At 36.0% G+C, this 14,442-nt stretch overlaps 1 protein-coding gene across 1 annotated transcript in view; it reads right to left on the bottom strand.

Moving 5' to 3' along the window:
- The window catches only part of Ankrd22 (ankyrin repeat domain 22), a 48,875-nt gene extending 40,351 nt beyond the window's left edge, over positions 1-8,524 (bottom strand). The window contains exon 1 of the mRNA XM_047554079.1: positions 8,323-8,524. Within this exon, the coding sequence (XP_047410035.1) occupies positions 8,323-8,343 (21 nt within the window). The 5' untranslated portion in view covers positions 8,344-8,524. The remainder of the gene's footprint in view (positions 1-8,322) is intronic.
- Between the last annotated feature and the right edge of the window lie 5,918 nt (positions 8,525-14,442).

Below are 14,442 nucleotides of genomic sequence, written 5' to 3'. Positions count from 1 at the left end.
CCTGTACCTGATCTTAAGTATGTTGGAAACAAACATTGCCCTTGAGGAAATGCTTGCTTGACTCTGAAGATTCATATAGTCTGACCATGCATGGAGGCAATGAAACATTTTTAGTTTTAGTGATATCAATGAACCAGAAAAGGGTATTGACTTTGGTACTAGGATTAGTTGGGTTATTTTGGTGTCACAATGAGTTTTGGTTATTATCTTGAAGTCTATTTAGAATAATTTAGGCCACAAAAGCATGAAAACTGAGTTGTTGTAAATTAGGAATTACCTATATTCAAGAATTTCCCCTAAGGGTGATTGATTGGAAGAATTTTGTGTATGGCTTTATGAGGTAGGTAAATTCTTTGGAAAGAAACAAGTATTTTAGTTTTCACATTCTTGTAACTTTTACATAATCCACTTATATTCTCTACAAGGTAGAGGCATGTTTATTAAATTGATATATAAATCAGTGAAGCTGTCAATATCCCTTTATCAATAGAACCACCAAACTAGAAATCATAAAAATCATAATAGCTATGACCTCCAAATAAATCAAGGTTTACCTAACAAACCAGAAAAAATTAAAATTAGGATACTTGATAATTCAATGAAGAAAAGCATAAGAGAAATCTCCATACCACTTTCCATAATGGTTGCACCAATTTATAATCCCACCAGCAATATATGAGTGTACCTTTTGCCCCACATCCTTGATAACATTTATTGTTGCTAGTATTCTTCATAATTGTCATTCTGACTGGAGTAAAATGAAATCTTAGAATAGTTTTAATTTTTTTTTTCTAATTGCAAGAGCTGTTGAACATGTTTTCATATATTTGTTGATCGATTGTATTTCTTCTGTGAAGTGTCTGTTCAGTTCCTTAGCCTATTTGTTGATTGGGATATTTGATTCTTTTTTTATTTCTTTATATATCCTGGAGATTAATGCTCTGAGATGCATGTGGTAAAGATTTTCTCCCATTCTGTAGGTTTTCCATGTTGTTGTTTTCTTTGCTGAGAAGAAGATTTTTAGTTTGAATCCATCCCATTTATTGATTCTTGATTTTACTTCTTGTGCTTCAGGAGTCTTATTAAGGAATTAAGATCCTAAGGTGACATAATGAAGATTTGGACCTACTTTTTCTTCTATAAGATTCAGGGTCTCTGTTCTTTCATCCACTTTGACCTGAGTTCCATGCATGGTGAGAGATAGGGGTTTAATTTCATTTTGTTTCATATGAATTTCTAATTTTCCCAGCACTATTGTTGAATAGGTTATCTTTTCTCTAGTGAGTGTTTCTGGTGCCTTTGTCTATTATGAGATACCTGTATTTATATGGGTTTGTCTCTGTGTCTTCTATTCTGTACTACTAGTCTACATGTCTGTTTTAGTGCCAATACCAAGCCGTTTTAGTTACTATGGCTCTGTAGTATAGTTCAAGTTCTGGTATTGTGATGCCTCCTGCTTCACTCTTCTTGCTAAGGTCTGCTTTGGCTATTTTGGGTCTCTTATTTTTCTGAATGAATTTCATGATGGCTTTCTCTATTTCCATGAAGAATGCCATTGGGTCATTGGGATTTTAAAAGCAATTGTGCTAAATCTGTTTTACACTTTTGGTAGTATGGTCATTTTGACAATACAAATTCCACCTATCAAGGAGCATAGGAGGTCTTTCCATTTTTTGCGAACTTCTTCAATTTCTTCCTTTAGTGTTCTGTAGTTTTTGTTGTAGAGATCTTTCACTTCTTTTGTTAGATTGATTCCTAAGGATTTTTTTTTTTTGAGGTTCTGAATGGGGTAGTTTTTCTAATTTCTCTTGCAGTACATTCATCATTGATGTACAGGAATACAGGATTTTATATCCTGCTACTTTACTGAATTCATTTATTAGTTCTAGAAGTTTTCTGGTGGAATTTTTTGGATTTTCTAAATATAGAATCATGTTGTCAGCAAACAAGTGATAGTTTGAGTTCTTCTTTTCCTATTTGTATCCATTTAATTTTTTCCTCCTAATTGCTCTTGCTAGGATTTCAAGGATGATGTTGAATAGAAGTGGTGATAGAGGGCATCCTTGTCTTGTTCCAGTATTTAGAAAGAATGCTTTCAATTTTTCTTCATTTAGAATGATGTTGGTCATGGGCTTAGCATAGAGGTATGTTCCCACTATCCCTTGTTTTTCTAGTGTTTTGAACATGAAGGGGTGCTATATTTTTTCAAGTGTTTTTTCTGCATCTATTGAGATAGATAGGAAACTAATCTTTAAGTCTATTGATGTGATGAATTACATTTATTGATTTCTGTATGTTGAACCAAACTTGCATCCCTGAGATGAACCCCACTTGAATGTGGTGCACTTTTTAATATGTTTTTGTAGTGAAGTTTTGACATGAGTTACTTTAAGTTTAGAAATTTAGTTTTGAGACTTCCCAGTTAGTTAGCATTCAAATCATTTTGTTACAGTACTTTCTCAGTTACCAAATAGTAAACACTCCCCACTCAACTCTTTTTCAGAGGTTTTCCAAGAAAATGAGTCTCTAAACTTAATATCTTTAAGATGAGGGGAGCTATGCACTAATAACTATTTATACAAGTAAGTAAACAGTACAGACTTTCAATTAAAATAATTATTATTTGGACAGACTCGATGGAATCTTTATTGTTAAAAGTAAAAAACTTCTGTAACATCTTAATGCATCTCAAATAGTCTTGATTGTCATTTTAAGAGCCAAGTGGAATTTCTTCAGTTGATTAAAAGAAAATTTTGAATTTGTTTAGTTGAAAATTATTATTCTAATATACATATGCAAACAGTTATGAAATGAAGTATTAGTTTATCTTGTAGAATGTATTTTCAAATAAAGTGATTTTCCTCCTTCTTAATAAGCAAGATTTTGGGGGGATGCAGCATGTCCTCTGAAACTCATTTGTCCCTCTGTCCCTCTCATTAGAACCACCATCCCCTGGCTAGTCTGGACAGAATCCTGGGTATCAACTTTAATTAATAACTTGCATTCACTCCCCATCTCCAAACAAGCCAAAAATTTGTCCACAGTCTTCTACACTGATGTTTACCACCACCTCTACCACTCCCACACCAGCTACCACAACAGCTTCCTTCCAGGTTCCCATACCTCCTCTTGCATCTTTTCAATTTATTCTCCCACTGCCACCAGAGGGTGCTTTATAAACACTAATGGGATCATGTTATTTCCCTTCTTAAAATCCTTTTATTGCTTTCCATTCTGTTTAGAATAAAGTCAAAATCATCCATCATGGGCCTCAAGACCTGCATAATCTGGCCCTGAAGACCTCTCTAACTTCAGTTTCTGGCACTCACAGGACCTCTGGAAACTAAACAGTGGGTTCCCTAGGAAAGGATAGTGCTGTTTAAACTGATGTTCTAAACTGGCATTGTTTAGAATCACTGGAGCATGGTGATCGTAAGAAGTAAATCAACTTTTAGTCAATTTTATTAGGGTTCAAATTCAACATGAAGGATGCATCCTCATTGCCTTCATGTAGAGGGACTGCTCCCCCAGCACTTCCTTTGCACACTTCTCGATTATTCCAAGCAGTTCTGATTAATTCGTGCTTTAGAGTCTCCACATAAACGCTCCTTCAGTCTGGGACACTTTCCCTAAAATTCCCAGGACTAGATTCTTCTCAAAACTCAGCTCAAATGTCACTAAAAGGAATTTTCAGGTGAAATTTAATTAGACATAGACACCTCTTCTTGAGTCTCTTGTATACTCTCATTACCTTCTTGTTTCCTTGCTTCTTCTTTTTCACTATTTAGTTATTTTTTTCAAGTGTAGGCTCGTCGTTTTGGGGGGGAATTGTTTGTTTGTTTGTTTGTTTACATTATTGGCTCCAAATTGTGAAGGACCACTTTTACTTATCACTAACAGGAATTAGCATATGCCTGGAATATAGTATGTGCTTAATAAACAAGAGTTTAATAAATGGATGGGTGAAAAAATGCATAAATGTGTAAATTTTCCATCCTGATTTCTCTTCAAACATTAAAGTCTTCATTTCCTTTCTGAAATGTGATTTATCACAATATTATAATTTGCAAAATTATTTATAGTATACAAGGAAAGAATTATAGAACCAATGAGATGGAAAACCTACACTCCCTTTGTATATAGAATGCCAAAAACTTGCTACAGACTCAATATATAAATAGGCAGATAGAGAGTGCTTGAAGATAGAGGGAGGCAATTTTTTTCCATTGCCTTTATCTTGCCTTTCCCCATATCACAGAATGGCATAATGTTAAGTGCAGAATTGAATCCCATGCTTCTTCTTTTTTTTAATTTTCAGTTTTTTTATAAATATAAAAACTGTGCCCCAGAGTTTAAATGACTTCCTTCCCATCTTACAGAATTCCTGGCACAATCAAGACTAAATACTAGGTGTTATTGACATACAGTCCCTTTAGTTATGTCCTTATTCTTTTCTCCCCTGGGTTCTGCTCCTCATTTGCATCAATAAACTTTGCTAATAAGCACATCTCAGCCTGAATTGTTCTCTCTGGAAAGGGGACATGTCAAAACAATCCTTCTCTTCTTTGAAATGTATTCTCTTTTTTCTGTAGTAATATGAGCTTCTTTGGAAAAATAGATCTACTCCTAAAGAATTAATGTTAAGGGTGTGTGTGTGTGTGTGTGTGTATACGCCTGCCCAGCCATGCATTTTTCTGCTCATAGCTAACCTTCCCCAAATTTAAAGGGATATATCAGTATGTAACAATATTCAAGTTTTAGGGCCCATGTCCACAACTTACAAGGCCAACAGTCTATGAAAGATATGTAGATCTGCTAAGCACACACTCCTGAGCTCACCAAGTTCCCAAACATCTTCCTTCTTTCCAACTTTTGTAATATTTTGTAGTACAGCCGTCTTCTGCAAGGTGGGAATAGATTGTACCTAACTAGAACCTTGGTTTAGTTTCATTAAGGGAAAAGGGCAGTACCTTAACGAGGAAGAGCCCTGGCAGGACAGTATAGTGGTTAAGACCAACCGTCACGGGACTGCAGATGTAACTCACGGGTAGAGTTGCCTGCCTAGCATGTGTAAGGCCCTGGTTTCCATCCTTGGCACCAAAAAACAAAAACAAAAACTGACACCTTATGGAGCATGGCATCTCTATTGAGATAGAAAATAGTAAAAGAATTTAATTGTTGAAGAGTGATACAAGAACTATTTTCCTGAATGGATAAACACAGGTTTCATACCCTAATCCCTGACCTCTGGCTAATAGATCCTTTTTAGCTACATATGTGGGGACAAGATACTACATTTGCTTCATTTCTTCATTTGAAAAATAAAGATAATAATATTGACTCTCATAACATTCTTGTATAATATAATTTAATATGTACCAAGTGTTTGGGAACAAAACCTGATATGTTGCAAGCTCTAAATTAATGTTTGTGATTATTGTAAATATCATGTTTGTAAATATGTTTGATAAGGGTTTAAATGAATCAGTCTTGTTCAAAGTCCAGTTTACATGGCTGGGGTTGTGACTCAGAGCACTTGCCTAGTATGTGTGAGGCACTGCGTTCAATTCTCAGCACTGCATATAAATAAATAAAATAAAGGTCCATTAACAATTAAAAATAATTTTTAAAAATAAAGTCCAGCTTAAATAATTAGTTAATTATTCCAAAGCTCACTCCTTTCACTGAACTCTAAATGTATCATCCTCCAATACAGATTTTAGGACCCACTCTGAGTTGCTCTCTCATTTTCTACTTCTTTCTTACAAATGTATTTTGCATGAGCCAGGCCTGTAATCTCAGGAACTCAGGAGACCAAGACAGGAAGATTTCAAGTTGGAGGCCAACCTCAGCAACTTAGCAGGACCCAGTTGCAAATTAAACAATGAAGGACTGGGGATGTAATAAAGTGGTAGAGCACCACTGAGCTCAATTCTCAGTACTAATTAATTAATTAAATATTTTGCAAAATTATTAGTAATGCAAGCTTTAAGGGAAAATGATGTCTGTGTTCTCAACCCAGAGGAGCTTCCTGCACTCAAAGTGAGAAATAGAATTTCACTTAAAATGCTTTAAAAAATAGCTGCTTCAAAGCAGCATATGTCTAGGGATAAAGCAGATTTTTCTCTTCTCCTTAATGGATGACTCACAGCTTTTACCCGGGAAACAGAGTAACCAGTACATAAAAAATGAGGAGATTATGTTTAAGCATTTGAGAAATTACTCCAGAGTCTCTCAATCTTTTCAAAACTACATTGCAAGAGTCCCACCACAGACTTTCAGCATCAGAATACCCGAGAATGAGACATGCAAACACAAAAAGCAACCAAATCTTCCTTGCAATCTAAGAGAACCCACTTCTTGTCAATATCTTCATCCATAGCTCAAGTCAGACTGTTCTGATCCTGGGCATTTCATAGCACAGTATCAGTTTAGGTATTCAAATTTGACATCAAGGTGAAATTCTGAAAAGTAGGAAATTATTTGCCAAAAGGAAAAACATCTTCTTTCTAAATGACTAAGACTTCCCAGGTGATTCATGCATTTCATATTGCCAAAGCCAGAGCAAATGGCCAAGTGAGCAGAATAACACAGATGGGGCCTGAAATCTGCTTCCACTTATGGTATTGAGTTGCATGGCAGTAGCATTTATTTCAACAATACCTTACGCTATTAGTGATTCATTATTAACCATGAGCTTTGAATAAGATGGTATTTTCTAAGGTGTGTGGGTGTGGGTGTGTTGTATTTATTTTTCAATTTATTAGAAAATTCCAATTTTCTTTGCCCTCAATATTTCTGAAAAGTAAAATATTTATGCCATTTCTGAGGATATTCTCACTGATACTTAAAAAGTAATTGAGCATGTCCTGCCTTGCCTTGCCTTGACTCACCCACTTGCCAAATCAACATGCAAGTAACAATCACACTGCTTTTGTAGTAGAGACTTTTTTTTTTTTTTTTTAAATACAGTTGTTCCTAAGGCTGAAGCTAGATAGAGCCTGGCCACTCAGTGTGGTCCACAGACCAGCAGCATAAGCAACAGGAAACTGAAATACAACATCTTAGGTCTCACCCAGACCTACAGAATAAGAATCTGCATTTGAGCAAAACCTTCAGGTTATTTAGATGTGCATTAAAACTTGAAAAGCACTAGCCTAGAGGAGTATTTATCTCTCTCAGGATGGTGATAAGCTGATCACCCACATCAGAATCACCTGCAAGGTTCACTTAAGGAGTAGTATTCTGGACCCTTCCACAGGCTGCATAACTCTACGAGGTGGGTGCCCTTAAAACTACATATCAAACAAGCTCCTCTCCCTGACAATTAGGCATCTAAAGTTTAGAATTGCCAGAGTAGCATTTTAGAACATTATATGTTTTGTCATTTTCATATATGTGATATCTTCATAAGACGAAAATCACTGAACAAGATATACCTAGAATGATAAACCTATCGAACTGTACATTTACTATAAACACAATCACATACACACACATACCCACATGCACGCACACACACACAAATGGCATTAGAAATAAGTGCAAATAAACTTCCTTTAATGCTGGAAGATCAAAATCAAGCCAAGAGCATTTGGAATGGAATGCAGACTGACTGGTTAAGTGTGTCAGAGAGGGGAGGAAGTAAATCATGAATAGTAACGTCATTACGCCTCCTGTACTCTTGTTTAAACATGGCTCTCCGTACTCCTTGAAACATCATTAGAGATTTATTTGATTCCAGTAAGTCACTTTCAATACAGGAAAAGAGTATTTTGTATCCAGTAGATATGAAAAAGATACTCAAAACATCAAAAATATACTGCTTTTCATCTCTGTTCTATATAGTGGTAGTCTTTATGAATAATTGCTAAAGATAATTCTTTCAAATATCAAGGTGAAAGGTTTTACTCTATTCATGTGGTTCCATAGATGAATCAGTCAATCTTTTGTTTTTGATGTTTATAAAATCCAGCTGAGTACAATTTTACTTTCCATTGTGATGTTTAGCGTGAGAAAAGCCCATTCAAACTCAACTTTGCAAGGTCCAAATCATCCCAATAAACATTGGGATATCATGAAATGTGTGTCATATGGCTTTCAGCTTAGATCAAGCTAACATTTTAGTATTACAGAACAACTTATGCTAAAATATTTAAATATCAAAAATATTATCACACAGGATTTTTTTTTAATTTAATATTCACACAGAAAGATAAAAAGAAAACAGGAAGACATACTACTAAGGATATGAAATTATATTTTAAAAACATGAGCCTTTTTTAACACTTTTGAAATTTTATGTGCAAAAACATAACATACCTCCGAGTACAGGATTCCCATTCTGGTCTTTCACAGGCTTACTTCACCTCTACAGCTTCTTGAGTTTTCTGGAGATATTTCTGATTAATATTAAAATCCTTCCTGAAGAGAAAGGTCCCTAGAAGCCAAAACCTGTGGCAAGCCTGCCCTTTCCACACCTGTGAGGGTTTTTTTCCCAGCAATGCAGGCGGTAACACACCTAGAGAGATCAGCCTAACAAAAAAAAAAGGCATTGGTTTACCGTGTAATAAAATAAGCGGTGTATCATTTCATGTTAGAACCTGAGAAGCCGGTTTCTGAGTCATATTTACTCTACCAGTGGTAATGTACAGGAAAGAAGGAAGCAAAGTTGGGGTGAAGTGGGGGCGGGGTTTTTTAATTGGCAGAAAGGACTCAGGGTTCAAAATAAGGTATGTATGTAGGACATTTTCTTATTGGAATCTAGTTTTCAGTGGTCATTGGGAAAAGCTATACTCTAACAAATTCACTCAGGAAAGTTATACGTGCCTGTAAAGGGTTTGACAAATAATACTTAAATTCCTCAAAAGTTATTACTTGCAAATATCACTTCCCCAGCTATTTAAACAGTCTTATAAAATAATAAATTAAATTTACTTTTCATTTACATTTTTAAATTGATATATGATAATTATACACATTTATGGGTTATGGTGTGATAATTCAATACACATATACAATTCATAATCATCTAACCAAGAGTAAGTAGCATCTTCATCTCTAGTTGTAGAATGCTAGAATTTATTCCTCCTATTTAACTGTTTAGGAACCATTATTCAACCTTCTTTATCCTGCCCCACCCACATCCTTCCTGGCTTCTAAGGATCGCTGTTCTCCTTGCAACTAAAGTCAGTTATCATACATTTAAATTGAATCATCAATTTATTTGGTTAAACATGCTAATATGCCAAATTTCTTAAATTCTGTAAATATTTTATATACTACACATAATCCCAATTATTCATACATTCTCTTTTTACTTAAAACAATCATATCAAACTACTTTGAACTTTCCTGAAAATAAAACACACACCCCACACACATGCACGTTCCCATGAAAGAAAGAGTTCAACCATCCCAAGCAAATTGTTTGATTTTCCCAGTCAAATAAGGTTCCTTAGCGGTGAGAGATTAGGGTCAAATCTGAGGTGTGTACCTATACCTGTTCATAGAAATTCTTCCTATTCTGCTGATGGACACAGTGAGTTATTTTTATAATTGTTAAACAGGAATTGTACACTCTGCTGTGGAGTTGCCATTGAGGCCACCTCTCAGGAGTTTAAGAATTAGCAATTTGTCTGTTGGAGGAAATGGAAGCCTGCAATACCCACCAACATTGCAGCCATTTCCTCTTTGGCTTGGCTTGCTCCTGCATTTCCTTAATTTCCTAACACATTTAAGTGTCTCCCAGTGGACTTAGAAAAACCTTGTTCTTCCTGGGTACTTCACTCTCTTATGCAAACCTTTTGCATAAAACGAAGCACCTGTGGCCTCTTTGAACTAACTTGTGTGGACAGAATTCTTCACTCTCACAGCCTCTTTGCTAAGATTGCTGACAGCTGCTTCTCCATGCTCCTTCCTTCCTGTGTGAACACTGAGCTGAAGATTTCTTTAGTTTTCTATCAGGATCACAAGTCTGATTGGATTCAGCAAGCCTTCCTTAATGTCATCTAGTTCTAAGGGAACAATACTCATTATAATGACAAAAGATCAAGGGTTTCAATGTAGGATTAACTTTAAAAACAAACCAAAAAAGGGTGATTTTCTCATTGCAATTGATAAAACTACTGCATCTACTTTAAACCAGTGAGTCTCAGCCAGGGGTGATCTTGCCCCCAAGTGGACTGCTGGACTGTAGCAAAGAAAAATATAAAATGTTCAGTTATACTGGAATTTTGGATACATTTCTGAAATACTGAATGGGACATAGCTATACTTAAAAAAAAAAAAAAAAAAGTATGTGTTTTTTAAATGAAACTCCAGACTTTGGAAATGTCTGGAGACATTTTTGGTGGTCACACCTAGGCATGGATGTTTCCTACTGGCATCTCAGTGGTAAAGGTTTAGGGATACTGTTCAACATCCTACAGTACATAGGATGACTTCTCACAGCAAAGAATTGTCCATTGCAAAGTAGTATAAAGGTAGAGAAACCCTGGTCTAAGCCAACAGGTGAATTAGAACTGAAGGCAGAGTGCTTGATCAATTATAGAATGTTAGAATGGAGTATAGTGAAATATTTCAGAAAAAAATTCTGATAAATAAGTTTTGGGAGTTTTTGTTGTGTTGTGTTTTGGTTTTTTTGTACTGAAGTTGGAACCCAGGGTCATTTAATCACTGAGCCATATCCCCAGCACTTTTTTATATTTACCTAAAGACAGGGTCTCTCTGAGTTATTTAAGGCCTTGCTAAGTTGATGGGTCTGGCTTTGAACTGGCAGTCCTCCTGTCTCAGCCTCCCAAGTCACCGGGATTACAGGCATGTGCCACTGTGCCCGGTTAAACAAATCATTTTTAAAGAAGCATTCAGGATTCACTCTCTAGCAACTTGAGCCTGTAATTACAAAGCAGATGAAGAAAAAGAACTTCTAGGAAATACTTTCACACATGAATGTCTTCCATCAAGAAGTAATGTCTGAGTCAGGCACTGAGGTCTTAAAATTAGAAGCATTCATTTGATCTTGGCTATAGATGCAGCCAACATCAACTGACCAGTGTCCAATTCCCAATGAAGAATGAGAGATTCCTGGAGTGTCTATCCCAAAAACTTCCTCCAAGAAGAGTTCAGTAGAGCCTATGAAGCTGAGTGGGCTACACAGAAACTTAGTGCTTTACCCTGAAATCTCGACCCTCCGATGTGATTTAATGGCTCTCTTTGGAGGGATTTAACTAAGGGATTGTCATGATCGGAATTTTATTTATAGAACAAAGATCAATCTGGCTGTTGTGTGGAGGGTGGATTTAAGGTAGGCAAGAGAAGAAACACCCAGATCAATTAGAAGATGAATGTGTTAGGCCAACTGAGTGGTCTTAGTAACCCAAACCTGGAGAGCAACCACAAGGATTGAGAGAACAGGATAAGCCCTAGAGTTTGGAAGGTAGAAATAACAGACTTCATTGACAATGAGTTATTGGGCTATTATCTTCTCCCATCAAATATACTTTTCTGTAATCTTCTTTTTGTTGTACTGACTTTGGTGCTCTGAAAACACCAGTGCCTTCTGATTCCTACCCCTAGAAATTATAAGGCTAAGGAGAAAGAGACACCTGCTCATTCCTACGTGTTTGCTTATCCTGTCGGCATTATCCTGACAGTGACCCTTCATCTTAGAAATAGGAATGGGTCCATTTTTTTGCCACCCAGAACCAGCCTGCCCATAGCCTTCAGAGGGGGCATCGCTAGCTGTCACTCACTCAACCTGACTTTATGCAACTCCTCCCTGGAAGATTCTGAGGTTTGAACAGCCAGCCAGAATGTCAAAGCTTGAGTCCTAGAATTTCAGGGCCCTTTTCTTGGTTCTGATAACTCCAGTCCCTGCTCTTTGATCCCCAGGCCCCAGGGGTGGTAGCTGCTACTACAATTCTACCTCTGTGTTACCCTGGGGCTCTCTCTGTGTTTTTCACTCCTCTGATATCTACTGACCAATTCCTTATATTAAATTCATTCTTTTTCAATTATTAGTATGCTTTTTTATGCTGAACCCTAACTGACCAGTACACTGGAGATGTTTAGGAAACTAAAAATAATAGGAATTATGCATCTAATATAGGACACATGAGAGGGCTGGGGATGTATCTCAGTGGTAGTGTGCTTGAATACCATGTGTTGGATCATCAAATCCCCTCCAAAAAAAAAAAGACAGGAAGGAGAAGAACAAGAATTGTTTGCATATTTCTGACTGGGAAATTCGATAGATTTTGATATGTTTCACAGAAATGAAAAATACTAAAGAGCAAGTTCAGGGAAGGCCTGGAAAGAGGTGACCAGTTCAGGTTTGCAAATTTTGTTTAAAGGACCTATGTAAGTGGAAATTCCAATAGGAAGCTTGTTATTTGATTCTGGGATTTTAGAGGAGAAATTACACTTGAGATTACAATTTTTAGGCATTAATTATAAATTAAAATCCTCAGTGTAAGAAATGGAGCAGTTACATACCTGATCAGTCTTTGTTTTTTCCCTCCTCTATATCAGATAGGAAGTCCTTGGTTGTATAAGGTTATTTCTTCTTTAAATAGCACAAGGACTTTTTCTTTTCATTTTAATACTTTTAAATGTTGACAGTCATTATCTAATCTAATATGTTCTCTTGCTAATTAGAATATTTATATTTCTGAACTTTTATACTTCGGATTCCCTGCCACTTCTTCCATAATTCTCCTGTTTGTGAATGCTTTTTATTTCATTAACTGAAATTAAACACAGAATTCAAAGACCAGATTGCAATGACAGTTGTTCCTTTACACTAATACAGAAACTTTACTCTTTTTCAAAGGTAAACTGAGTCTCAATAAATTGTTTAAATAGTTCATTAAAGCCAACAGTGATCCATAAATTGGGCAGGTCCTGGAAGGGAATGCAAGACGAAGGCTTTCTAGGGGTGAACATGGAAGTAAAGCAAAGAAAATACTTGATTGGTTATATGCCTTTGCCTCATTTGGTCTTTTCTGCTGAAAATTCTCTAGTTGTTTGTTAGTTTCTGATTGGGCTAGCCTTAAATTTCATTTTTCTTTAGTATAAGAATGTACAAGAAAGAGGCCAAGTTAAGTTGTGCTTGTGTTTGCAAATCAGGCAAGGTTAAGGTCACTTACGAGGTGACTGGCTGTGTCTGTTCAGGGAGTCTTCAGGCCTGTTCCTCACTTTAATGTAGTGTTATGTTAACATTCCCAAGATTTGAAAAATATCTTGTCGAATTTGAAATAAATTTTGAATTTCCCAGTAAATAAGAAGTTTTTGATAACGCAGGAGTAACTGATGTCAACCAGCTCCTAAAATGAAAATATCAGTGTTATAAGTTTAAATGTAAAATAGGTCATTTAATTGCTCAGGCACTTATGCAACACTTAATTCCTTGGTGTGCTCTATTTCTGGGTCATCATCTACTATGTACTTACAGCATTAGTTACCATCATGTGCTTTAATGGAAACACAAATAGTACATGTCACACTCAAGGTTCCCTGGTCATTGGAATTCTATGATTTATGTTCCCTAATTTTTGAAATGTTCTTACATACCAGAAACTAGAGAATTTATTCATATTTCTTGGTTTAAAAAAAAAGGAAGAAAGAAAACTAGGAAGTAACTCTATTACTGATAATTCCTGTTGCGTTGAGTGACTATTTCTGGAAATAGTCACCTACTTCTGCAAACTGTCCACTATTCTTCCCGTGACTCAGGAATCTGCTAGATGACTTTAATTGCAAGCCTCTTCCTATTTTGTAGTAAAGCCAGTTTCACAGTATGAGACAAACCAAGGTGTTCAGGGTGTGACCTAGGATGGAGAGGTGTCTACTTTAAACTTTGCACAACAATGTTCTTTTACTCCTGGTGCCTTTTAAGACTGAAAAAAGAGATCATGTATGTCAATTCTCTAGTAGAGCCTTACCATTTATTGTATTATATTGACAAGTTTTGACAGAGTTTTGTCATTTGTTTTGATCTACATTATAATAAAGAATTGTTTGGGGAATGGGGAAGGGCATTTGCTTTTTAAATTTCATTTTATTATTTTGGTTTTTTTTTTTTTTTTTTTTTTTAATAGTCCTGGGATTGAACCCAAGTCCTTGCACATACTTTTTTCTTTTTTTTTTTCTTTCCAATTAAATTGTTGTTAAGATCACATCTGTCAGCCTTTAGTTGGTCAAATTTCTGTCCTTCCTCTTAGAAGCTGACCTACTTCACAAGTTCTTGGCAATGCCCAGGTCTTTCCAGTCAAGCATTTATCTGTGAATAAGAAGTCGTATCGTGTACCTCTCCATCAAATCAAAGCACTCTTTCCTTCCTCTGTCAATCACAAGCCCATCACAGCAAGTGAACAGAACTAGTCACCAACCTGAAATAATATATCCTATCATGTTGACTTTAAAATTGCTTTCAAAGCACTA

Source organism: Sciurus carolinensis, chromosome 5 (assembly GCF_902686445.1).
Source record: "Sciurus carolinensis chromosome 5, mSciCar1.2, whole genome shotgun sequence".
Classification (NCBI taxonomy): Eukaryota; Metazoa; Chordata; class Mammalia; order Rodentia; family Sciuridae; genus Sciurus; species Sciurus carolinensis.
This window is presented reverse-complemented; position numbering and strand designations above follow the sequence as displayed.